The 25,801-nt window shown below is 47.2% G+C and overlaps 1 protein-coding gene across 2 annotated transcripts in view; it reads left to right on the top strand.

Moving 5' to 3' along the window:
* The window catches only part of LOC137376944 (CD82 antigen-like), a 199,176-nt gene that overhangs the window by 20,141 nt on the left and 153,234 nt on the right, over positions 1-25,801 (top strand). The window contains exons 1-2 of one of the 2 annotated variants that reach the window (XM_068045913.1): positions 10,597-10,692; positions 20,894-20,970. In XM_068045913.1, coding sequence (XP_067902014.1) covers positions 20,908-20,970 — 63 coding nt within the window. In that variant the 5' untranslated portion in view covers positions 10,597-10,692; positions 20,894-20,907. Of the gene's footprint in view, positions 1-10,596; positions 10,693-20,893; positions 20,971-25,801 lie in introns of those variants that run through there. The other variant, XM_068045912.1, reaches the window with a different exon arrangement.

Below are 25,801 nucleotides of genomic sequence, written 5' to 3' on the forward strand. Positions count from 1 at the left end.
TTGTCTGGTCTCTGTGCTAAACCTGACGCAGAACGGTACCTGTCAAACCTCTGGACCCATTTCGGCTGCACCTCGGCTTGGTTTGGGCCTACTACCCACTCAAAGTTCTTTGGCAAGGGCAATGACTTTTCCACCTTCTTCTGTTTTTCAATGTTTTTGTTTCTTCTACAATCGCTCTTCCGCTGCCTGGGTTACTGTACTCTTTGTACCGAATGCAGATATTAGTCTGTGGGTTAAGGTAACTGCAGTTTATTTACAAATGTCTAGCATCTATGGCTTCCACTATAATACTCCTCTCATGAGGTTCTGTACAATCTGTGTCATCACATCTTGTATTGAGGCTTACAATCTATTTACATAATCTACCCGGCAAAAACCTATATCACATTATACTACAAAAACTACGCACAGTACTCTGGGTACATTCTCACCAAAGCCTTATACAATTGTAACAAGACTTCCTATTCCTGTACTCCAATCCCCTTGCAATAAAGGCTAACCGACCATTTGCCTTCCTAATTGCTTGCTGTACCTGCATGCTAACTCACTGTGCTCATTGTACGAGTGCACCCTCTTCCCTCTTAACATCAACATTTAAAAGTTTCACACCTTTTACAAAATATTTTGCTTTTCTATTCTTACTACCAAAGTGAATAACCTCACTCTTCCCACATTATACCCCATTTGCCACCTTGTTGCCCACTCACTTAGCCTGTCTATATTTCTTTGCAGCCTCTTTGTGTCCTCCTCACAGCTTACATTCCCACCTAACTTTGTATCATCAGCAACCTTAGATACATTACTCTCGGTCTCTATTTTTCTAAGTCATTAATATAGACTGTAAATCGCTGAGGCCCCAGCACTCATCCTTGTGGCACACCACTACCTACAGCCTGTCAACTTGAAAATTCCCCTTTTATCCCTATTCTCTGCTTCCTGTCCGTTAACCAATCCTCTATCCATGCTCAGATATTACCCCCAACTCCATGAGCCCTTATCTTGTAAATTAACCTTCTGGGTAGCACCTTACTGAATGCCTTTTGGGAATTCAAGTATACTACATCTAGTAGCTTCCCTTTATCTGCCCTACTAGTTACATCCTCAAAAAACTCTTAATATATTGTCAAACACTATTTCCCTTTCATAAATGCATGTTGACTTTGTCTGATTATACTATGTTAAGACTTCCTCAATAATAGATTCCAGCATTTTCCTGACAACTGATGTCAGGCTAACTGGCCTATAGTTCACTGTTTTCTCTCCCCCTCCTTTCTTGAATAGTCGCATTAAGTTTGCAAACTTCTAATTTGCTTGGACTGTTCGAGAATCTAGGGAATTTTGGAAAATCATAACCAGTGCATCCACTATCCCTGCAGCTACCTTTTTTAGGCATATCTTGACATATTTTAGTCCCTTAAGTTTCCCTGATACATTTTCTCTGCTGGTATTAATTACTACACTCTTATTAGCCCCTTGGTTACCCTCTGCTTCTGGTTTGTAAGTTGTGTCTCCTACTGTGAAGAGGGGCACAAAATATTTTTTCAAGGTCTTTGCCATTTCCTCATTCCCCATGATAATTTCTCCTGTCTCTGCTTCTGTGGGACCAACATTTACTTCAGCTACTTTCTTCCTTTTTATATACTTGTAAAAGCTCTGTGTTCTGTTTTTATATTCCTGGAGAGTTAACTCTCAGATTCAATTTTTTCCCTTTTTATTAACATTTTGGTCATCCTTCGCTGGTTTCTAAAACTCTCCCAATCCTCCAGTTTACTACCATCTTTGCAACATTATTAGCCTCTTCTTTTAACCTAATACTATCCTTAACTTCCCAGTAAGCCATGGATGGATCTATCTCACTGAGTTTTTATTTTTTAGTGGAATGTATTTTGTTGAAAATTTTGAGTCATTTCTGTAAATATTTCTATAAATATTTCCCACTCTTTATTTACCGCCATACCTTTTAGTCTATTTACCCAATCAACCTTAGCCAGCTCTCACCTAATACGTATGTATTTGGCTTTGTTTAAGTTGAAGATTCTTGTTTTGGACTCAAGTATATTGCGGTCAATCTTAATTATGGAATTCAATTGTATAATGATCACTATTTCCCCAGAGGATCTTTTACTATGAGATTACTAATTAACCCTGCCTCATTACACAATACTAGATTTAAAATAGCTTTATATGTGAAGTATTGGATGTGATCAATGTAGGAAGAGAGGATGTATTAATGGGATTGGCATTCTTGAAAGTTGATAAATTACCAGGGCCGGTGAAATGTACCCCAGGCTGCTAAAAGAAGCAAGAGAGGAAATAGCGGAAGGTCTGACCATCATTATCCATTCCTCACTGGATACAGGTGTGGTGCTGAAGGTTTGGAGGACTGCTAACATAGGAACATAGGAGCAGGAGTAGGCCATTCAGCCCATTGAGCCTGCCCCGCCATTCAATATAATCATGGCTGATCATCCACTTCAATGCCTTTTTCCCACACTATCCTTATATCCTCTTATGTCATTTGTATTTAGAAATCTATCAATCTCTGCTTTAAACAGACTCAGTGACTGAGCTTCCAGAGAATTCCAAAGATTCACAACCCTCTGAGTAAAGAAATTTCTCCTCATCTCTGTCCTAAGGGCTTCCCCCTTATTTTGAAATTGTGTCCCCTGGTTCCAGACTCCCCAACCAGGGGAAACGATTTAGATGCATCTACCCTGTCTATCCCTTTAAGTATTTTGTGGTTTTCAATGAGATCACCTCTCATTCTTTGAAACTCTAGAGAATACACGCTCAGTTTCCCCAATCTCTCTTCATAGGATAGTCCCACCATCCCGGAAACAAGTCTGGTGAACGTTGATCCCTCTATGGCAATAATATCCTTCCTATGGTAAGGGGACCAAAACTGCACCCAGTACTCCAAGTGCAGTCTAACCAAAGTTCTATACAATTGAAGCAAGGCTTCACTACTCCTGTACTCAAATCCTCTTGCGATAAAGGCTAACATGCCATTGGCCTTCCTAATTGCTTGCTGCACCTGCATGTTAGTTTTCAGTGAATTATTAACAAGGACACCCAGGTCCCTTTGTGCATCTACACTTTCTAATCTCTTACCATTTAACGTTGTACCTCTGTTTCAAAAGGGAGTGAGGGATAGACCGAATAATTACAGGCCAGTCAGTCTAACCTCAGTAGTGGGCAAATTATTGGAATCTATTCTGAGAGACAGGATAAACTGCCACTTAGAAAGGCACAGATTAATCAAGGATAGGCAGCATGGATTTGTTAAGGGAAGATCTTGTCTGACCAACTTGATCGAATTTTTTGAAGAAGTAACAATGAGGGTAGTGCAGTTGATGTGATCTACATGGATTTTAGCAAGGCCTTTGACAAGGTCTCACATGGTAGACTGATTAAAAAGATAATAGCCCATGGGATCCAGGGAAATGGAGCAAGGTGGATACAAAATTGGCTCAGTGGCAAAAAACAAAGGGTAATTGTTGATGGGTGTTTTTGCGACTGGAGGGCTGTTTCCAGTGGCGTTCCGCAGGGCTCAGTACTGGGTCCTCTGCTTTTTGTGGTATATATATTAATAATTTGGACGTAAATGTAGGGGGCATGATCAAGAGGTTTGCAGACGACACAAAGATTGACCTTGTGGTAGGTAGCGAGGAGGATAGTTGTAGGCTTCAGGAAGATATTGATGGTCTGGTCAGATGGGCAGAAAAGTGGCAAATGGAATTCAACCCAAAGAAGTGTGAGGTGATGCATTTGGGGAAGTCAAACAAGGCAAAGGAATACATGATTAATGGGAAAATACTGAGAGGTCTAGTGGAAGTGAGGGATCTTGGAGTGAATGTCCACAGATCCCTGAAGGTAGCAGGACAGGTTGATAAGGTGGTTAAGAAGGCATATAGAATCCTTTCCTTTATTAGCTGAGGTATAGAATATAAGAGCAGGGAGGTTATCCTGGAACTATATAACTCATTAGTTAGGCCACAACTTGAGTACTGTGTGCAGTTCTGGACACCTCATTACAGAAAGGATGTAATTGCACTAGAGAGGTTGCAGAGGAGATTTACGAGGATGTTGCCAGGACTGGAAACATGCAGCTATGAGGAAAGATTGGAAAAAGCTGGGGTTGTTCTTCTTGGAACAGAGAAGGCTGAGGGGGAGATCCGATTGAAATGTACAACATTTTGAGGGGTCTGTATAGAGTGGAGGTGAAGGGCCTATTTACCTTAGCAGAGAGGTCAGTGACTAGGGGGCAGAGATTTAAAGTGATTGGTAGAAAGATTAGAGTGGAGATGAGGAAAAGCTTTTTCACCCAGAGGATGGTGGGGGTCTGGAACTCACTGCCTGTAAGGGTAGTTGAGGCAGAAACCCTCAACTCATTCAAAAGAAGTCTGGATATGCACCTCGAGTGCCATAATCTGCAGGGCTACGGACCAATTGCTGGAAGGTGGCATTAGGATGGGTGGAACATTTTTCGGCTGGCAGAGACACGATGGGCCAAGTGGCCTCTTTCTGTGCTGTAAACGTTTTATGATTTTATCCCTAGTTGGTTCCAACGTGTATTCTAGTAAACTCTCTTGAAAGCATTCTACAAACTTATCTTCTGGATTACCTTTGCCAATTTGATTTGCTGTATGAAGTATGCTATATGCTCTATCCAGTCTATATGAAGATTAAAGTCCCACACAATTATTACATTGCCTTTGATACATTTCTTTCTGAATACTCTGTCTAACTACTGTTAGGGGCCTATAAACTGCTCTCACCAGCATTCTCTGACCCCTGTTATTCCTAATCTCCACTCATACTGATTCTGATTCCTGATCTTCTGAGGCATGATCCTTTCTCATTAATGTCTATATGTCATCCTTTATTATCACGGCCACTCCTTCCTCCTTTTCCATTCTTACTGTCTATTTGAAATGTTGTGTATCCTAGAATATTTATTTCCCAACTTTGGTCACCTTGTAACCATGTTATGCTGATTATATCAGACACATTTATCTCTGTTTGTGCCTCTGGTTCATCTATTTTTATTTGGAGATACAGCACTGAAACAGGCCCTTCGGCCCACCGAGTCTGTGCCGACCATCAACCACCCATTTATACTAATCCTACATTAATCCCATATTCCTACCACATCCCCACAATTCCCCTACCACCTACCTATACTAGGGGGAATTTATAATGGCCAATTTACCTATCAACCTACAAATCTTTGGCTGTGGGAGGAAACCGGAGTACCGGGCAAAAACTCACACGGTCACAGGGAGAACTTGCAAACTCCACACAGGCAGTACCCAGAATTGAACCCGGGTCGCTGGAGGTATGAGGCTGCGGTGCTAACCACTGCGCCACTGTGCCGCCCTGTCTTATTATAGCTTCTTTGTGCATTCAGATTAAAAAACTTTCATTTTATTTTTTTTACCACTATTCTTTGATCCTTTCATTCTGCACCAAACTGCTGTTCCCTCAGCTAGGATGGCAAACTAGAGGATCTTCTTCTTCGGCAGTCCCTCAGGATTGAGGATGACCTGCTTCCACTCTAGTTCAATGGGTTCGGAGATGGCTGATAAATCCACTGCCACATGAAGGGCAGGTGGTGCTTTAATAGTCCAGTAGATGAGTAATTAGGAGGTTTGTGCAGTCCCTCTGATGCCTCGACTTTGCTTTTACCTCCGATCCTGATGAAGTCCCTCGAGGTGTACAATGCCTTCCTGAATGAGCTTTCTCCCTCAAGGATGGTCATGAGCCAGGGACTCCCATGAGTTGATGGGGTTGTTTGATCTCTTCAGGGATGCTTTGAGGATGTCTCTAAAGCGTTTCCGCCGTCCTCCTGGGAGTCTCCTGTTGTGATCAAACCAGAGGGTGGCTGCTGTGCAACAGGAGATATCCGCTTAACACAAGGCTTGTGACTCTGCTCTGCAACCCGACGACAGGTGCCCAGCGTGTATACCATGAGAGCCATGTTGCCAAGAGAAACATCCTAGGGCAGACCATTGGGATGCTGAAACAACAGTTCCACTGCCTTAACCCCTCTGGAGGAGCCCTGCAGTACTCATTGGAGCTTGTGCCCTGATTCGTGATGGTCTGCTATATCTTCCATAACCTGACCATAGTGAGGGCACTGCCCTTGCTACCAGTGATACAGCGAGCAGCTCAGGAGGTGGATAAGGAGGGAGGAGGCATTTCCTTTCTGGTTGGACTGTCCGTGATCCGACTGTAATTCCACTGAACGCAACCCCAATTCCGCATTCCAGAACAGTCCCACACTTGACCTTCCCTCTGGTACTGACCATCTGACCATCAATGGCAGCTGTCTGAGTCTGAATGGCGCAGTCTGAGTCTGAATGACACCAGTCTGAGTCTGAATGGAGCAGTCTGAGTCTGAATGGAGCAGTCTGAGTCTGAATGGAGCAGTCTGAGTCTGAATGACAGCAGTCTGAGTCTGAATGGAGCAGTCTGAGTCTGAATGACAGCAGTCTGAGTCTGAATGACAGCAGTCTGAGTCTGAATGACAGCAGTCTGAGTCTGAATGGAGCAGTCTGAGTCTGAATGGAGCAGTCTGAGTCTGAATGACAGCAGTCTGAGTCTGAATGGAGCAGTCTGAGTCTGAATGACAGCAGTCTGAGTCTGAATGGAGCAGTCTGAGTCTGAATGACAGCAGTCTGAGTCTGAATGACAGCAGTCTGAGTCTGAATGGAGCAGTCTGAGTCTGAATGACAGCAGTCTGAGTCTGAATGACAGCAGTCTGAGTCTGAATGACAGCAGTCTGAGTCTGAATGGAGCAGTCTGAGTCTGAATGACAGCAGTCTGAGTCTGAATGACAGCAGTCTGAGTCTGAATGGAGCAGTCTGAGTCTGAATGGAGCAGTCTGAGTCTGAATGACAGCAGTCTGAGTCTGAATGGCGCAGTCTGAGTCTGAATGGAGCAGTCTGAGTCTGAATGACAGCAGTCTGAGTCTGAATGGAGCAGTCTGAGTCTGATTGGAGCAGTCTGAGTCTGAATGACAGCAATCTGAGTCTGAATGGAGCAGTCTGAGTCTGAATGACAGCAGTCTGAGTCTGAATGGAGCAGTCTGAGTCTGAATGACAGCAGTCTGAGTCTGAATGACAGCAGTCTGAGTCTGAATGGAGCAGTCTGAGTCTGAATGACAGCAGTCTGAGTCTGAATGACAGCAGTCTGAGTCTGAATGGAGCAGTCTGAGTCTTAATGACAGCAGTCTGAGTCTGAATGACAGCAGTCTGAGTCTGAATGGAGCAGTCTGAGTCTGAATGGAGCAGTCTGAGTCTGAATGACAACAGTCTGAGTCTGAATGACAACAGTCTGAGTCTGAATGACAGCAGTCTGAGTCTGAATGGAGCAGTCTGAGTCTGAATGGAGCAGTCTGAGTCTGAATGGAGCAGTCTGAGTCTGAATGGCGCAGTCTGAGTCTGAATGGCGCTGTCTGAGTCTGAATGACACCAGTCTGAGTCTGAATGGAGCAGTCTGAGTCTGAATGGAGCAGTCTGAGTCTGAATGGAGTAGTCTGAGTCTGAATGACAGCAGTCTGAGTCTGAATAGAGCAGTCTGAGTCTGAATGGAGCGGTCTGAGTCTGGATGGAGCAGTCTGAGTCTGAATGGAGCAGTCTGAGTCTGAATGACAGCAGTCTGAGTCTGAATGACAGCAGTCTGAATCTGGATGACAGCAGTCTGAGTCTGAATGGAGCAGTCTGAGTCTGAATGACAGCAATCTGAGTCTGAATGGAGCAGTCTGAGTCTGAATGACAGCAGTCTGAGTCTGAATGGAGCAGTCTGAGTCTGAATGGAGCAGTCTGAATCTGGATGACAGCAGTCTGAGTCTGAATGGAGCAGTCTGAGTATGAATGACAGCAGTCTGAGTCTGAATGACAGCAGTCTGAGTCTGAATGGAGCAGTCTGAGTCTGAATGACAGCAGTCTGAGTCTGAATGACAGCAGTCTGAGTCTGAATGGAGCAGTCTGAGTCTGAATGGAGCAGTCTGAGTCTGAATGACAGCAGTCTGAGTCTGAATGGAGCAGTCTGAGTCTGAATGGAGCAGTCTGAGTCTGAATGGAGCAGTCTGAGTCTGAATGACAGCAGTCTGAGTCTGAATGGAGCAGTCTGAGTCTGAATGACAGCAGTCTGAGTCTGAATGGAGCAGTCTGAGTCTGAATGGAGCAGTCTGAGTCTGAATGACAGCAGTCTGAGTCTGAATGGAGCAGTCTGAGTCTGAATGGAGCAGTCTGAGTCTGAATGGAGCAGTCTGAGTCTGGATGGAGCAGTCTGAGTCTGAATGACAGCAGTCTGAATCTGAATGACAGCAGTCTGAGTCTGAATGGAGCAGTCTGAGTCTGAATGGAGCAGTCTGAGTCTGAATCACAGCAGTCTGAGTCTGAATGACAGCAGTCTGAGTCTGAATGGAGCAGTCTGAGTCTGAATGGAGCAGTCTGAGTCTGAATCACAGCAGTCTGAGTCTGAATGGAGCAGTCTGAGTCTGAATGACAGCAGTCTGAGTCTGAATGGAGCAGTCTGAGTCTGATTGGAGCAGTCTGAGTCTGAATGGAGCAGTCTGAGTCTGATTGGAGCAGTCTGAGTCTGAATGGAGCAGTCTGAGTGTGAATGGAGCAGTCTGAATGTGAATGGAGCAGTCTGAGTCTGAATGACAGCAGTCTGAGTCTGAATGGAGCAGTCTGAGTCTGAATGGAGCAGTCTGAGTCTGAATGGAGCAGTCTGAGTCTGAATGACAGCAGTCTGAGTCTGAATGGAGCAGTCTGAATCTGAATGGAGCAGTCTGAGTCTGAATGGAGCAGTCTGAGTCTGAATGACAGCAGTCTGAGTCTGAATGGAGCAGTCTGAGTCTGAATGGAGCAGTCTGAGTCTGAATGACTGCAGTCTGAGTCTGAATGGAGCAGTCTGAGTGTGAATGGAGCAGTCTGAGTCTGAATGACTGCAGTCTGAGTCTGAATGGAGCAGTCTGAGTCTGAATGACTGCAGTCTGAGTCTGAATGGAGCAGTCTGAGTCTGAATGACAGCAGTCTGAGTCTGAATGGAGCAGTCTGAGTCTGAATGACTGCAGTCTGAGTCTGAATGGAGCAGTCTGAGTGTGAATGGAGCAGTCTGAGTCTGAATGACTGCAGTCTGAGTCTGAATGGAGCAGTCTGAGTCTGAATGACTGCAGTCTGAGTCTGAATGGAGCAGTCTGAGTCTGAATGACAGCAGTCTGAGTCTGAATGGAGCAGTCTGAGTCTGAATGACAGCAGTCTGAGTCTGAATGGAGCAGTCTGAGTCTGAATGGAGCAGTCTGAGTCTGAATGACAGCAGTCTGAGTCTGAATGGAGCAGTCTGAGTCTGAATGGAGCAGTCTGAGTGTGAATAGAGCAGTCTGAGTGTGAATGGAGCAGTCTGAGTCTGAATGACAGCAGTCTGAGTCTGAATGGAGCAGTCTGAGTCTGAATGGAGCAGTCTGAGTCTGAATGACAGCAGTCTGAGTCTGAATGGAGCAGTCTGAGTCTGAATGACAGCAGTCTGAGTCTGAATGGAGCAGTCTGAATCTGAATGGAGCAGTCTGAGTCTGAATGGAGCAGTCTGAGTCTGAATGACAGCAGACTGAGTCTGAATGGCAGCAGTCTGAGTCTGAATGGAGCAGTCTGAGTCTGAATGGAGCAGTCTGAGTCTGAATGACAGCAGTCTGAGTCTGAATGGAGCAGTCTGAGTGTGAATGGAGCAGTCTGAGTCTGAATGACTGCAGTCTGAGTCTGAATGGAGCAGTCTGAGTCTGAATGACTGCAGTCTGAGTCTGAATAGAGCAGTCTGAGTCTGAATGGAGCAGTCTGAGTCTGAATGACTGCAGTCTGAGTCTGAATGGAGCAGTCTGAGTCTGAATGACTGCAGTCTGAGTCTGAATGGAGCAGTCTGAGTCTGAATGGAGCAGTCTGAGTCTGAATGACTGCAGTCTGAGTCTGAATGGAGCAGTCTGAGTCTGAATGGAGCAGTCTGAGTCTGAATGACTGCAGTCTGAGTCTGAATGGAGCAGTCTGAGTCTGAATGGAGCAGTCTGAGTCTGAATGACAGCAGTCTCAGTCTGGAAGGAGCAGTCTGAGTCTGAATGGTAACAAGCTGAGATTTCATGTTCTCATTTTGAGTTTCCACTTCAGCACTGAGACCTTGTTTGGTTCCTGCTTCTGCTGCGATTGAAGCTGAGACTGCCGCAATCAGATGCTGCATCGTGGTCGGGTTCGCAAGAGTTCACGTGGAGTTGGCTACCATTTCCATGCTGGAAAGGATGTGCTCCAAGCTCTGCACATGGCCCTGTGCCAAGTTGGAGCCGCACTCCGCCATGTTCCTTGGCAGCGACCATAGGCTTTCTATCAGGCCTGCCAATGCAGCAAGCATTTCTGTGTACATACCCATCATCTGAGTCCTCTACAGCAGAACCTATTGTGACTTTGTGCTCCGGTGAGCTGGCACATGTGCTATTCTTTTCCCCAGCCCTAGCTGCTGACCACTCGTGTCGGGTGAATCACCATGTGCACATCCTGCCTCTATAGTAACGTCTAAAGTTCACACAGTGCCACCCATCCCAGCTGGTGACTGCAAGTGTCAGATCGAGTGACAGTGTTTCTTCTTCATTAATCTCTTGTGCCTCTTGGACTTTGGGTTCCCAGACCTGTGCTTGATCAGGTACAGTTGGCAGTTCTTGGATATCTGAAAGGAGAACGGCACAGGGGTAGGGTTGTGGTGAGGGGAGACGGCATGGGGAGGGGGTGACGCAAAAGGTGAATGTTTAGACCATCTGTGGCTCATAAATCAGAAGAGGGATGAGGGGGGAGTGGAATGTGGGAAGATGGTTATATACATTTGATTAGCATTAATTCAAAGAGCAAGTGGAGGAAGCTTATACAATGAGGCACTGTTAGCAGATGGATACTGCATATTTATACACATGCACAAGGTAATGAGTAATCCCCCTTCACTTCACATTTTACAGAAAACTATTCATATGCATATGTCTTGACAACTCTAATACTGTAGGGGAAGTTAAAATATAGAATTCTTATAAATTGAAAGTGAATGGCTTCTGTCGCTCTCAACAAACAGACAGAGAGAAAGGTCTGAGCTCGGTGCTGAATTCAGGGAAATCTATTTACTGCTCGGGTAGATATTTAATGCTTGGCTCCAGCTCCCTGATTTAAAATGGGTGACCTTTGTACCATAGCCATTCAACTCATTTGTTCAGCCTGAAATAAACTGAGACACATTGTGTGCTGGATTATGAAGGCCAGCTGCTGGTGCCAGAATGTGTGCTGTGCTGTCTGTCTGTGCTGTACCTGGTAGGAACTTGCTTCACTTAATTTCATTCATGCTCCATTTTCAACCACCCCATCCCAGCCCAACTCGTGACAGCACTGACTCGGCTGGCACCTGTTTCCTTTGGCCCTGGCACACCACCAACACCTCGTCCTAAATTGACATTCTAATGTGAATGGAGTCAGTGAACACTGCAACTCAGCTATGGAAGGCATTCCCATTGAGCCCGATCATCATCTTGCTTGATAACACCCCCCACCCCTCACATACACAAACACACTCACATACTCTGACACACAAACACATACAAACATACAGATGCACCTTCACACACACTCACACACACACAGACACACACACAAGCACACTAACAGACACACAAAGACACTGTTACGACCTGGTGAGAAAGGGGCCTAGGGTTCCCTTTCAGCCTTCACCTAGTCTTACCGTAACAGGAATTAATTTCTCAACACACCATTTTTTTTTAGCTCCCCCTTAGTGAATCCTTGTTCATTAACTTCCAATTATAAGGCAAAGAAACTAGCCAAACAGGTTTTCTTAGGTTTAAAGTAAAAAGGTAGAACTTTAGTAAACAAACTCTAATTCGGTTAATGCCTACGGATACGCGATGCGCCCATGCTAGCCTGCATACGCGATACAAACATGCAGATAGAGACAGAAACAAGCAGAAGAAATAAAGTGGAAAAGTTTGAGGCAATATCTGAAGATGGTTTTGGTTACTGTTCTTCAAGCTCGCTGTAGAGTCCTTGATTGTTGGTAGGTCTTGCTTTTCGTTGGGGCCCAGTATTCTTCTTAAACCTTGTTCGATGTTGGAGACTTTTCTCTCTTGAAGTTCATGTGTCCTCAGTGGGTCCAGAGGCTTGTGAGAAAGAGATGGGAGCGTACAGGAGAGGTCTTCTCACTCAGGGAGCAAACAGTCTTTCTTAGTTCAAAAAACCCTGGACCAGCTAGTTAGTCATGTGACCAGCTGGTTTAACCAGTCCTGGCATTTGTGGATTGTATCACCTTAGCAGTCTCTGGAATGCTCTTCCTTACACCTTCAATGTCTGGGTCAAAATCCATTGTGGGTTGAATGTGTCAGGGAATGGTCCTTTTGTCTCCACAAGCTCTGTCTGTTAGTATGCAAATGTTTTTCAGCTAAGTGTCTGGCCGCCCTTGTAACAGGTCTTCTTCCAAGCAAGTTTAAAATCAATGTTCATATGACAAAATTAATATGCCTCATTCTTGGCAGGTGGGGGCCTGCATGACAACACACTCACACAGACACACACAGACACATATACAAACACCACCCCCCACACATAAACACAGAGACACTTTAACACACACACACAGACACACCCCCACATACACACCCAACTCCCTCCCAACACAAATACACAGACAAAAGCTCAGACACACCACACTGCACTGCTTCCTGCAGTGAGAGAGCTCTTGTTTTCATATCCACACCCTCCTCACTGTCCCCAGCACTGGTCTCGCCTCCCTCATTGCCCCCATCACTGGTCTCACCCCCTGCAATGCCCCCATCACTGGTATAACCCCCTGCACTGGTCTCGCCTCCCTCACTGCCCCCATCACTGGTCTCACCACCTGCAATGCCCTCATCACTGGTCTCACCCTCTGCACTGGTCTCGCCTCCCTCACTGCCCCCATCACTGGTCTCACCCCCTGCAATGCCCCCATCACTGGTCTCACCCCCTGCAATGCCCCCATCACTGGTCTCAGCCGCTGCACTGGTCTCGCCCCCTGCAATGCCCTCATCACTGGTCTAACCCCCTGCACTGGTCTCGCCCCCTGCAATGCCCCCATCACTGGTCTCACCCCCTGCAATGCCCCCATCACTGGTCTCACCCCCTGCAATGCCCCCATCACTGGTCTCACCCCCTGCAATGCCCCCATCATTGGTCTCACCCCCTGCAATGCCCCCATCACTGGTCTCACCCCCTGCAATGCCCCCATCACTGGTCTCACCCCCTGCAATGCCCCCATCATTGGTCTCACCCCCTGCAATGCCCCCATCACTGGTCTCACCCCCTGCAATACCCCCATCACTGGTCTCACCCCCTGCAATACCCCCATCACTGGTCTCACCCCCTGCAATACCCCCATCATTGGTCTCACCCCCTGCAATGCCCCCATCATTGGTCTCACCCCCTGCAATGCCCCCATCACTGGTCTCACCCCCTGCAATGCCCCCATCACTGGTCTCACCCCCTGCAATACCCCCATCACTGGTCTCACCCCCTGCAATACCCCCATCACTGGTCTCACCCCCTGCAATGCCCCCATCACTGGTCTCACCCCCTGCAATGCCCCCATCACTGGTCTCACCCCCTGCAATACCCCCATCACTGGTCTCACCCCCTGCAATGCCCCCATCACTGGTCTCACCCCCTGCAATACCCCCATCACTGGTCTAACCCCCTGCACTGGTCTCGCCCCCTGCAATGCCCCCATCACTGGTCTCACCCCCTGCAATGCCCCCATCACTGGTCTAACCCCCTGCACTGGTCTCATCCCCTGCAATACCCCCATCACTGGTCTCGCCCCCTGCAATGCCCCCATCACTGGTCTAACCCCCTGCACTGGTCTCACCCCCTGCAGTGCCCCCATCACTGGTCTCGCCCCCTGCAATGCCCCCATCACTGGTCTCGCCCCCTGCAATGCCCCCATCACTGGTCTCACCCCCTGCAATGCCCCCATCACTGGTCTCACCCCCTGCAATGCCCCCATCACTGGTCTCACCCCCTGCAATGCCCCCATCACTGGTCTAACCCCCTGCACTGGTCTCATCCCCTGCAATACCCCCATCACTGGTCTCGCCCCCTGCAATGCCCCCATCACTGGTCTAACCCCCTGCACTGGTCTCGCCCCCTGCAGTGCCCCCATCACTGGTCTCGCCCCCTGCAATGCCCCCATCACTGGTCTCGCCCCCTGCAGTGCCCCCATCACTGGTCTCGCCCCCTGCAATGCCCCCATCACTGGTCTCGCCCCCTGCAGTGCCCCCATCACTGGTCTCGCCCCCTGCAATGCCCCCATCACTGGTCTCGCCCCCTGCAATGCCCCCATCACTGGTCTCACCCCCTGCAATGCCCCCATCACTGGTCTAACCCCCTGCACTGGTCTCATCCCCTGCAATACCCCCATCACTGGTCTCGCCCCCTGCAATGCCCCCATCACTGGTCTAACCCCCTGCACTGGTCTCGCCCCCTGCAGTGCCCCCATCACTGGTCTCGCCCCCTGCAATGCCCCCATCACTGGTCTCGCCCCCTGCAGTGCCCCCATCACTGGTCTCGCCCCCTGCAATGCCCCCATCACTGGTCTCGCCCCCTGCAGTGCCCCCATCACTGGTCTCGCCCCCTGCAATGCCCCCATCACTGGTCTCGCCCCCTGCAATGCCCCCATCACTGGTCTCACCCCCTGCAATACCCCCATCACTGGTCTCGCCCCCTGCACTGGTCTCACCCCCTGCAATGCCCCCATCACTGGTCTAACCCCCTGCACTGGTCTCACCCCACCACCCCCCGCACTGCCCCCATCACTGGTCTAACCCCCTGAACTGGTCTCACCCCCCCCCCCCCCCACCACCACCCCCCGCACTGCCCCCATCACTGGTCTCACAGAATTTTGCCTTTGGGTTTGTGGAAAGGTGACATGTTACTTTGAGCTGTTCCAGGCCTCAGGAATATCCAGTACCATGTGATGCTATTTGTTTAACTTTCTGTGTGAATTTGATATACTGTTTATGTTTCAGGCTCTGTTGGTTTAAAATCCTTTTCCAATAGTCATTAGCATTTTGATGGTGGTTCAGTTGCTCGGTTTCATTCCAGTAAACACAGTAATAGTGAAGTAATATCCACAGGGGCCTGCTGTGCCCTTGAGAGGGTGAACCTTCCTCCTGGCTTGGTAAATGTCTGAAGGGAGAGATGCACAGCATAGCCGCAAGGGGAGCCTGGTTACTATGGGGACAGGTATTGAGATTGAAGGAATTGATATGATATGGGCGACGAAGCAATACCTTGGAGTAGATAATTATCTTGCCCCCCTGCTGCCCCTCCTCCAGCGGTAACCTGGCAGGGCACGTTATCTACTCATTATAGACACTCCCTGTTCTCAATCTGCCTGCTTTACAACCCACCAATCGTAGACTCCTCCCATTGTGGCAACCGCCCAACTTTAATTCATATTCCTAGATTGAAAATCCGGCAGGTTATCTGCCACAAGACAGGGCTTTTACATCACCTAATGTATTGTTGAATTTAGATGGTCTGTGAAGTAAACACAGGCTCCAATCACCCACTGTTTCATTGTTTGGTCAGGGAACTTTGGAGATTGGCTGCTAGTTAGAAACGTAGGCTGGAAGCTGCTGACATTTTAAGATTGAATCTGTAATAAAGTGTGATGTCTGCTGTCTGACCGATGTTGTCTGACATACACATACGGTAACAGGACCGCGGTGTCAGCTACAGGGTCGAGAGAGGTTGGGAGTTGAAGAGCTAGAAGACATATTGTGCACCCTTGCTGTGTTGTGTGCATTAAATGAAGGTGCTTGCAACTTGGATTAATCAAGGGCTATTGTTTGTATAAGAAGGGAAGCTGCAAAATGGTGGGGCCCTGTAACACTGTGCAAATGCATGCAGGCAAGTTGAACACTAATTAACCTCATACCTTTCAGCCTGGTAAACAATGCAGCAAGCTAATTTGTCTGGGAAGGCCGAGAAGCGTCTATCATCTATACGCTATCAAGATGGTTTGAGATGGTTCCTGGGCTAGCAGCTCCCGAGGGACTCCTTTGCTCTGCAATTCTATCCTTAGGCATCTGTTGCTATCATTTGAAATTTCCCCCCAATCTCCTTTCTTCCACTGTTAAAGTTTGCTTTGCTCTGAGAGTGGAGGTGCATTTTATCCCTAACTATAAGTTCAAACTACATGTTTGAAGTGACCTGGGCCCACTGACCATCCACTGACCATCCACTGACCATGCTCCTGCTTTGTTTTCACCTGTGAGCAGTGGAACTTTTCTAAAATTTGGCTTTTAACTTTCTGTGGCATCAAGGTAACACTTCTCCATTGGGCTACAGTGTCAGACTCTGCTGCTATGTCTCTGATCTGCTATTGTGTTGCTTAAGATTTCAGGTAGCTTTGGCTCACTTACAGCCTATTCCCCTGTTGCTGCTGTTACCTGCTTTGCTAATGACTGGCCTACTGGCCCTACTGATTTTTCAGTTTTATTCTGCTGCTCTGTGGGTTCTGGCCAGAAATTCACCATTGTGGGCTGTGATGTAGATGCAATCACCTGCAGTAAACTCACAGATGGAAAAGGCCTTGTTCACAACTGAACGGACATTCTGCAGGGAGATCCGCCACCTCGAGATCTTACAGTGACCTCCAACTTCATCACTGCCTCACGATCAATTCTCCACACCTCCTGACTCTTCATTTCCATGGAAATAACTCCCAGCAGTGCATCCTCCGATATTCTACCCTTCCAATAGCTCCTGGACTCACTCACCCTCCACATCTGTCTCTGAATCTAGACATCAATGCTCCAAGCTGACTCCACCCTAACCACAACAGCCTTATCCCACCACAGGACCTGTGGCTTTAATTCTGAACTCCCTGATGTTGTCTCCTCTATATTCTCCATTAATTACCAGGACAAACCAATGTAATCTTCCAGTGTAACCATTCCAATGTAACCATTCCTATGTAATTTAAGTTTCCCAGTATACATTCGAATGTGTACCCAGGCCCAGAACTTCTGTTATACCTATTTTTCTTCTCTCTGGTTGCCATGCCTTCTTTCATTTCTCCTGTCTCAGGTACTCTACCCTCCCAAATCCAAAACCCAATGCTTGACGACTTAACCTTCCTACTTTCCTGTTACAGTCGCAGGCTTAGCACCCTCTTGGCTAAGCCCACAGCTTCCCTTTGTGCATCTCTTGGCATCCTCCGAAGGGCCTACCCCAACTGCCCCCTCCTACTGTCTCACCAACCTTCCCACCTCACGGTCCCACTGGGGGCTAATCTTGACAGTCTGCTTCCCATCCCACTCACCCTCCCAATACTGATCCTGTGGACTCTGCCAGTGGATCAGCTCTCACCACATATCCCTGCATTTTCCTCCAGAATATCCATTCACTTGTGACTGAGACCTTTGGTGGATGATTGCATCAACATCACAGCCTTGACGGAAGTTTGGTTCACAAGTGATACCTTTTCCCCTTTAATGAATCCTCGCTGCCTGGTATATCTTGCAACACTTGCTCCACCCACACTGTCGTGATAGCAGTGTGGCACTTATCACCAAATCACACCTTGGTCTGTGCCCCTACTCCTCTGATATCTTCTCCTCCTTTGAACATCTCATCTTGTTCCAACCCTCTCACCTCTCCTTTATCATTCATGTTCTCTACTGAGTACAAGCCTAAGTTTCTCAATGAGCTATATTCACTGTTTTCTGCCCTCAGCCTCTGCATTAAGTGGCTTCTCATCCTAGGTGATTTCAACCTCCATCTCAGCTCATCATATTCCCTCTGCTCTGAGTTCACTTCCCTCTTATCCTCCCTTAATCTCTCCCTCCATTAACTCCCCAACCCATAGCCACAGCCACCTCCTTGATCTTGCCATTTCACATATCATCTCTACTATTGTGCCAATCATAGATAATGTCATATCTGATCATTTCCTATCCCTCTCCACCCACACCCCCTTCCCCTTCCAAATTCTACTTCCTTCTGTATCTGCCCCAAGTCACTTACAACAGTACTTTCAAATTCCCAACTATCTAGTCTTTGGCCCTCTGTTCATCATATTTCTGCAGCTAATGATCTCAGTCACACTCCCACCTCCAGCTTCAATGCGCTTGTCGCTAGTAAAATCATTACACTCTCTCAGCCTGGCCATTCCACCTGGTACTGCCCTCATCCCCACTTCCTTCAGTCCAAGGGACACAGACATCAATGGAATGACAGACAGCTGGTTTAGGCATTCACTGCCAGAACTGGCTGGACTACATGAAGCACTATCAGGTCCTGCTCTCGTCTGCTAAAACTGTTCACAATTCCAGGATCATCCTGGAATGCAAAGGTAACTCCCGGCTTCTGTTCTCCACTGCAAAACATCTTCTTAAACTCCTCTCTCCTGTCCCCTTCACCCTCACCTCCAACAACAATGTGGTTAGCACTGCAGCCTCACAGCTCCAGCGACCCGGGTTCAATTCTGGGTACTGCCTGTGTGGAGTTTGCAAGTTCTCCCTGTGACCGCGTGGGTTTCCTCCGGGTGCTCCGGTTTTCTCCCACAGCCAAAGACTTGCAGGTTGATAGGTAAATTGGCCATTATAAATTGCCCCTAGTGTAGGTAGGTGGTAGGGAAAATGGGATTACTGCAGGGTTAGTATAAATTGGGTGGTTGTTGGTCGGCACAGACTCGGTGGGGCGAAGGGCCTGTTTCAGTGCTGTATCTCAAAATAAATAAAATAAAATAAGTGCGAGGTGCTCATTGGCTTCTTTGTCACTAAGATCGAGATCATCCAATCAGCTGCCTCTGCTGCTTTCCCCCCTTCCACTAGTCCACTGGGGTAAACTTCCCCTAACGCTCCCCTGAACTCAATCTTTCTCTAGGTCCTCTCCTATCTCCCCTCATTCCCTCTCCAAGCTCATCTTGTCCAGGAGACCCACCTCCTGCTCCCTCCACCCTATTCCCACAAAACTACTGACCACCTAACCTCCCCTCCTGGTCCCCATGTTAGCTGATATTCTTAATGGTTCTCCCTCCTCAGGTACTGTTCCCCCTACCAACACCCTCCTCAAAAGCCAACCCTTGACCCCAGTGACCTTGCAAACTACCGTCCCATCTCCATCCTCCCTTTCCTCTCCAAAGTTCTTGAACATGTTGCCTCTCAAATCCGAGCCCATCTTTCCCGGAACTCCATGTCCGAATCCCTCCAATCAGGTTTCTGATCCTGCCACTGTACCGGAACGGTTCTTATCAAAGTAACAAATGACATCCTATGTGACTGTGATAAAGGTCAACTTTCCCTCTTCGACCTTCTTGACCTGTCTGTAGCCTTTGACACAGTTGACCACACCATCCTCCTCCAGCAACCTCTGCACTGTCCAGCTGGCTGGGATTTCACTCACCTGGTTCCATTCTTATCTGTCTAATTGTAGCCACAGAATCACTTGCAATGGCTTCTCTTCCTGCTCCCACACTGTTACCTCTGGTGCTCCTCAAGGAACTATCCTTGGCCTCCTCCTATTTCTCATCTACATGCTGCCCCTCAGCAACATCATCCAAAAGCAGTGTTACTTTTCACATGTACACTGACAACACTCAGCTCTACCTCACCACCACCTCTCTCCACTCCTCCACTGTCTCTAATGCGCAGACTGCTTGTCCAACGCCCAGTACTGGACGAGCAGAAATTTCCTCCATTAAATATTGGGAAAACCAAAGCCACGTATCCTTTCCATTCCACCTTGGCCCTGCCCCTGCCTCAGCTTTGCTACTGCTGAAACCCTCAATCATGCCTTTGTTACCTCTAGACTTTCCAATTCTCTCCTAGCTGACCTCCCTCTTCTGCCCTCTGTAAACCTGGAACTGATCCAAAACTGTTGCTCATGTACTAACTTGCACCAAGTCCTATTCACCCATCACCCATATGCACACTGACTTACATTGGCTCCCAGTCTGGCAATGCTTTGATTTCAAATTCTCGTCCTTGTTTTCCAATTCTTCCATGGCCGCTGTAATCTCCTCCAGCCCCACCATCTGCCAGCTCGGGTCTTTGGGCATCCCCGATTTTAATCGGTCTGCCATTGGTGTCAATGCTTTCAGCTGCCTAGGAACTGAGCTCCAAAATTCCCTCTCTGCATCTCTCTCCCCCTTTAAGGCACTCCTTAAAGCCTTTGGTCAGCCTTTGGGGTGGTTAAGTGTCAAATTTTACTCTTGAGAGTAAAGTCCGGCCCCTCGCCTAGGGGTAAAAGGCCGCCACCTAGTCTGAGGGTCAAGGCCGCCGCAGTCCTGAGATTAAAGGCAGGACCCTGGTCCCTGGGGGTAAAGTCCAGCCCCAGTCCTGGGGGTAAAGTCCGGCCCCAGTACTGGGGTAAAGGTCTGCCTCAATCCTGCGGCAAAAGAGCAGCCTCAGTCATGAAAGTGAACGTCGGCCCCTCTCCTAAGAGTAAGGGTGGCTCCAGTCCTGAGAGTAAAGGCTGCCCCCCTCCCCCCAGTCCTGGGGGTAAAGGGCGGCCCCCGGTCCTGGGGGTAAAAGTTTGCCCTAATCTTGGGGGTAAAGGCCACCCCTGGTCCTGGAGATGAAGTTTGGTCCCAGTCCTGGGAGTAAAGGCTGACTCCTGTCCTGTGGGTAAAGAAAGTACTGTGTTGTCCAGTGGTGGTTTAGGAGCCTGTGCTGTGCCCAGTTGCTTTTTTCACTCTGAAGATCTGGCGCAGCTTTCCACACTCCCTCTGCCATCAGATAATTTAAATCACATTTGGAACATTTGGAAGTGTAGAGATTGGTCTGAAATAATTTTTTTTTCTGTTCACACAGGTCACTGGGAAAAAATGGGGAAAGGCTGCATTAAAGTCACCAAGTACTTCCTGTTCCTCTTCAATCTCCTCTTCTTTGTAAGTATAGTGTTTGTTTCATGGGCATCTACCTGAACAACTAGTGATTCAAGACCACATTAGCATTCACTGAATTAACAGAAACGTGAGTTTTCCAAGTTCTCTGCAGTCTGAGATCCAAGGCATTGATTAGTCAAATATTCTCCTCCCTGAGGAAACTCAGAACCATGGTGGGCTCCAGTTTCAGAGCTGTTCGGTACATTGGCCTGGTGACAGGGAGAGCGGAAGGTGATCGGTCTCCATGATCACTATGGCAGACATAAAGATGGGGGGTTGCAGTATTCCCAGTGTCCAGCTGATACACAAACCACTCTGTTTGTAATGAGAGACAATTTACAGAGAATTACAAGGAAATTACAACATAGAAACAGGCAGCTCGGCCTAATTAGACTGTCAGTGTTTATCCTCCACGCCAGTATCCTCATCCCCTGGTTCAAGTATCTATTCCCCTTTACTTCATCCACCTATCTAACTTATTGTTAAATGTTGACACAAAGAGTGTCTTTACCCTCCAGAATGGGGTTGGCCTCTTTACTTGACTCTGTCCCATCCCTTCCTAATTTAAATGTCTATATCAAATCACCCTTAAAATCCTCTGAACTAACAAAATCAGCCCTCATTTTACAAATCTTCCTTCATATTTGTATTTCCTCATGCCAAGCAGCAACTTAGTGAATCTGCACTGTGTCCGTGTGGATCCCAAAACCCCATACAATACTTCAACTGTGGTCTTGCTAAGATAAAACCAGAAAGTGCTGGAACTACACAGCAGGTCTGGCAGCATCTGTTGAGAGAGAAACGAAGTTAATGTTTCAGGTCTGTGACCTTTCATCTGAACTAAGGAATTATATAGACTCAGTATTACATTGCAACTTTAATATTCTATATATCATGCCATATAACCCAATATTTCATTAGAAGGATGTTTCCCCTGGCTGGGGAGTCTAGAACCAGGGGACACAGTCTCAGAATAAAGGGCAGGCCATTTAGGACTGAGGTGAGGAGGAATTTCTTCACTCAGAGGGTGGTGAATCTTTGGAATTCTCTACCCCAGAGGGCTGTGGAGGCTCAGTCATTGAGTATGTTCAAGACAGCGATCGATAGATTTCTAGATATTAAAGATATCAAGGGATATGGGGAAAGTGCAGGAAAATGGTGTTAAGGTAGAAGATCAGCGATGATCTAGTTGAATGGTGGAGTAGGCTCGAAGGACCAAATGGCCTACTCCTGCTCCTATTTCCTAACTACCTACGGCTGCCCTTATTGGGCCCATATTTCCCTCAGTCACTCTTTTGCTCTTAATTTATTTATAAAAACTTTTACTCTTACCCTTTATATTAATTACAAGTGTTTTTCTATTTCCTTTTTGTCATCCTTAATATTTTCTTTATCTCCCTTTGTTGCTTTTTATGTTGTTCCCAGTCCACTAGATTACCACATTTCTTGGCATTTATGGAAGCCATTTTTATTAGTTTTATACTGTGTCTTACCTCATACGCTGACCATTCTTCTTCACTGCAGTCTGGGCTGGCTGGCTGACAGGCAACAGCAGGGGCCCTGATGGAGTGGCAGTAGTGGGAGGACAAATACTGTCATCCTGAGAGAGGCCAGCAGGCTTGTGCTCCACGGAGCTACTGCAGTTTCCCTGGGACGGCACCTCAGCAATCTGAGTAATCTGATGGATAGCAGGTTGCTGGACTGCTGAGAGAGCCTGAATGCCCCTTTGAGCTCTGGTATCCACAGCCATGTTGCCAGCAGTCTGACCTTGCCTGACAGCAATCTGAGTTTGCATGACAGCAGTCCCTGAGTTTCCACAGCAGCACTCAGGCGTTGGGTGGCTGCTGTTCGACTACAATGGAAGCTGTAAATTCAGGTATCGGATGCTGCATCATGGTTGGGTTGACAAGTGTGGGAACAGAATTTGCCACTACTTCCATGCTGGAAAGGATGGGCTCCAAGCTCTGCACAAAGTCCTGTGCCAAGAGAGTAGTCACACAGAGTGATTGTAAAGAGAGTGCATCATAAAGAGAGTGTAAAAGTTGGCAATTTGGTGAGAGTGGGTATTCAGTTCAGAGAAGGAAGAAGATACTCCTTTTGCCTCCATTACTTGTAGTGGTTTATGTATGCTTGAGGTAAAGCTCTGCAATGCCCTGTTGGATAGTCTTATATGTGAGGTAAAGTTCTGCAAAGGAAACCCGACCGAGCCCGAATGCCGGACCCGACACATGTCGTCGGGTCCTGTTGGGGTCCGGTCGGGTAGCAGGCCTTTACCCATGTACTGATGTACAGACCTGCTACCCGACCCGACTCTGACGGGACCCGACGACATGTGTCAGGTTCGGGTCAGGTCGAGTCGCACTTCCGTGTCCGGCATTCAGGCTCGGTCGGGCAGACCTTTAGCTTTAGGCAGTAGTTATCTTAACATTTTTGTCTGGTGTTTTATTGCTTAATGCAAGTTAATGCGCAGAAAAAAAAACAACAAATGAAAAACTAGATATAATTAATATAAATAATTTAGATTAAGACATAGCAGAGCAGGTTGTATGTCTGGTCTGCACTATGTGGGTGTTGTGGACAGCGATTCTGTCCTGAGTAAACCCATCTGCAGTCGATATCTCAGTCTTGAATCTTCCCAGCTCATTTGTAGAGCTGGAGTATGGTTCGGAGACACTCAGATACATAAGGGAGAGGGAGTAGTTCCTGAACAGTTTGTTCCAGACCTCAGACACACCTCGTGTAGAGGTACGGGATGAGAATGGAGTTGGTGTGACCCATAGATTACAGAGCAAGGGGAGCCTAGGTGAGATAGAGAATGAGGAATGACAGAAACTGATCCTACTGAGCAGGCACAATGTACTTGCTATCTGTGAGGGTAAGGATAAAGACTGTTGTAAGCACTGTCAGAATGTGGCACCTTGGAGCAGGAGGCTGTCCAAAGAGAGGAGGAGAGGAAGCCTAATGTGGTAGTTGTAGGGGATTCAATAATTGGAGGACAGTTAGAATCATTAGTAAGCAGTATCGAGAGTCCTGTATGGTTTGCTGCCTACCTGGTACCAGGGGAAGGGATACCTCAAACCTGCTTGAAAGAATATTGGAGACGGAGGGGGAGAATCCAGTCAGTGTGATCCACAATGGGACCAACAACATCGGGACGAGTAGGCAAGAGGTTCTGTTTGGAGAGTACCAGGAACTAGGAGCTAAATTAAAGGACAGGATATCTAGGATTATAATCTCTGGATTATTACCTGCTGTAGGGATAAGCAGATTAAAGAGGTGACTACGTGACTAAAGGGTTGGTGTGGGAAAAGAGGGGTTCCATTTCATGTGACGCTAGCACCAGTATTGAGACAGGAAGGAACTTTACCATCGGGACAGGCTCCACCTGAACCAGGCTGGGACCAGGATCCTGACGGAGAGGATAAATCATGGTGATCACAGGCTTTAAATAGTAAATAGGGGAGGGCTCAGTTGTTAGGAAGGGAGTTCCAAGATTTTGACTTGAGAATTAATTTAGCAGGGCTTTTCTTCAAAGACAGGAGATGAGATGAGATGACACAGTGGACTTCTCAGGGTCTTTTAGAGAGGTGCTGGAAAGCTGAGCTAGGTTGTGGTTTTCTCTCCTTCCTTGGGAATTCTCTTCCTTTTACTGCAGCTTTTTTAAAGAGATGGAACAGACTGGGCTGAGCTAGGGTTCTGTCCTTCAGTTTATTTTTTTTAAAACTTCAACACCTTTTAAACAGTTCATTCCTAACTCCAAACAATTCAAAAGTGAAGCCAGAAACAGAAAGTCCACCTTCTGACTTGGCACTTCTCTGTATACATCTTCCCCCATTACCAGGGTTTCTGTTCTATTTTTAATGTGAGTCATGTGACAACCAGTAAATGTTGTTGTCAAACAAGTTCTTTCAGTGTCCTCTTGATGACCCTCTGGGAAAAAAAACTGGTCCAACATTTCTTCAGTTTGACTATGAATTCTCAAAAAAATATTTTTAACCACAACTTTCGTAACACCTTAAATCAGTGTCCTCTGGTTGTCAACTCCTCTACCAATGGGAGCAGTTTTTCCCTATCAACACTGTCCAGACCCCTCATTATTTTGAACACCTCTATCAAATCTCCTCTTAATCTTCTCCAAGGAGAACAGCCCCAGCTTCTCCAGTCTATCCATGTAACTGAAGTCTCTCATCCCTGGAACCATTCTTGTGAATCTTTTTTGCACCCTCTTTAATCCCTTCGTATCTTTCTTAAAGTGTGGTGCCCAGAACGGGACACAATATTCCAGTTGAGGCTGAACCAGTCTGTTAAAAAGGTTCACCATAACTTCCTTGCTTTTGTACTATATTCCCCTATTTATAGCATGAAACACAGAAAGAAGCCAACAGCGCAGGTTCAATCCCCATACCGGCTGTGGTCGTTCATGGAGGCCCGCCTCCTTGCCTTGATTGAGGAATGGTGACCCTCACCAAATGTCTCTTTCTAATAGGGAGAGATGCCTATGGTCCTTTGGGACAATGGCTATGGCTAGAGCCCCTATTTGTAAAACCCAGGATCCCTTATGCTTTATTAACTGCTTTCTCAACCTGCTCTGCTACCTTCAACAATTTGGTCTCTTAGTCCTGCACTCCCTTTAGGATTGTTCCCTTTATTTTATGTTGTCTTTCCTCATTCTTCCTACCAAGATGTATCACTTCACACTTCTCTTGATTAAATTTCATCTGCCACTTGTCTGCCCATTCCACCAGCCTGTCTATGTCCTTTTGAAGTTTATCACTATCCTCCTCACAGTTCACAATACTTCCAAGTTTTGTGCCATCTGCAAATTTTGAAACTG

Source organism: Heterodontus francisci, chromosome 14 (assembly GCF_036365525.1).
Source record: "Heterodontus francisci isolate sHetFra1 chromosome 14, sHetFra1.hap1, whole genome shotgun sequence".
NCBI classification, from domain to species: domain Eukaryota; kingdom Metazoa; phylum Chordata; class Chondrichthyes; order Heterodontiformes; family Heterodontidae; genus Heterodontus; species Heterodontus francisci.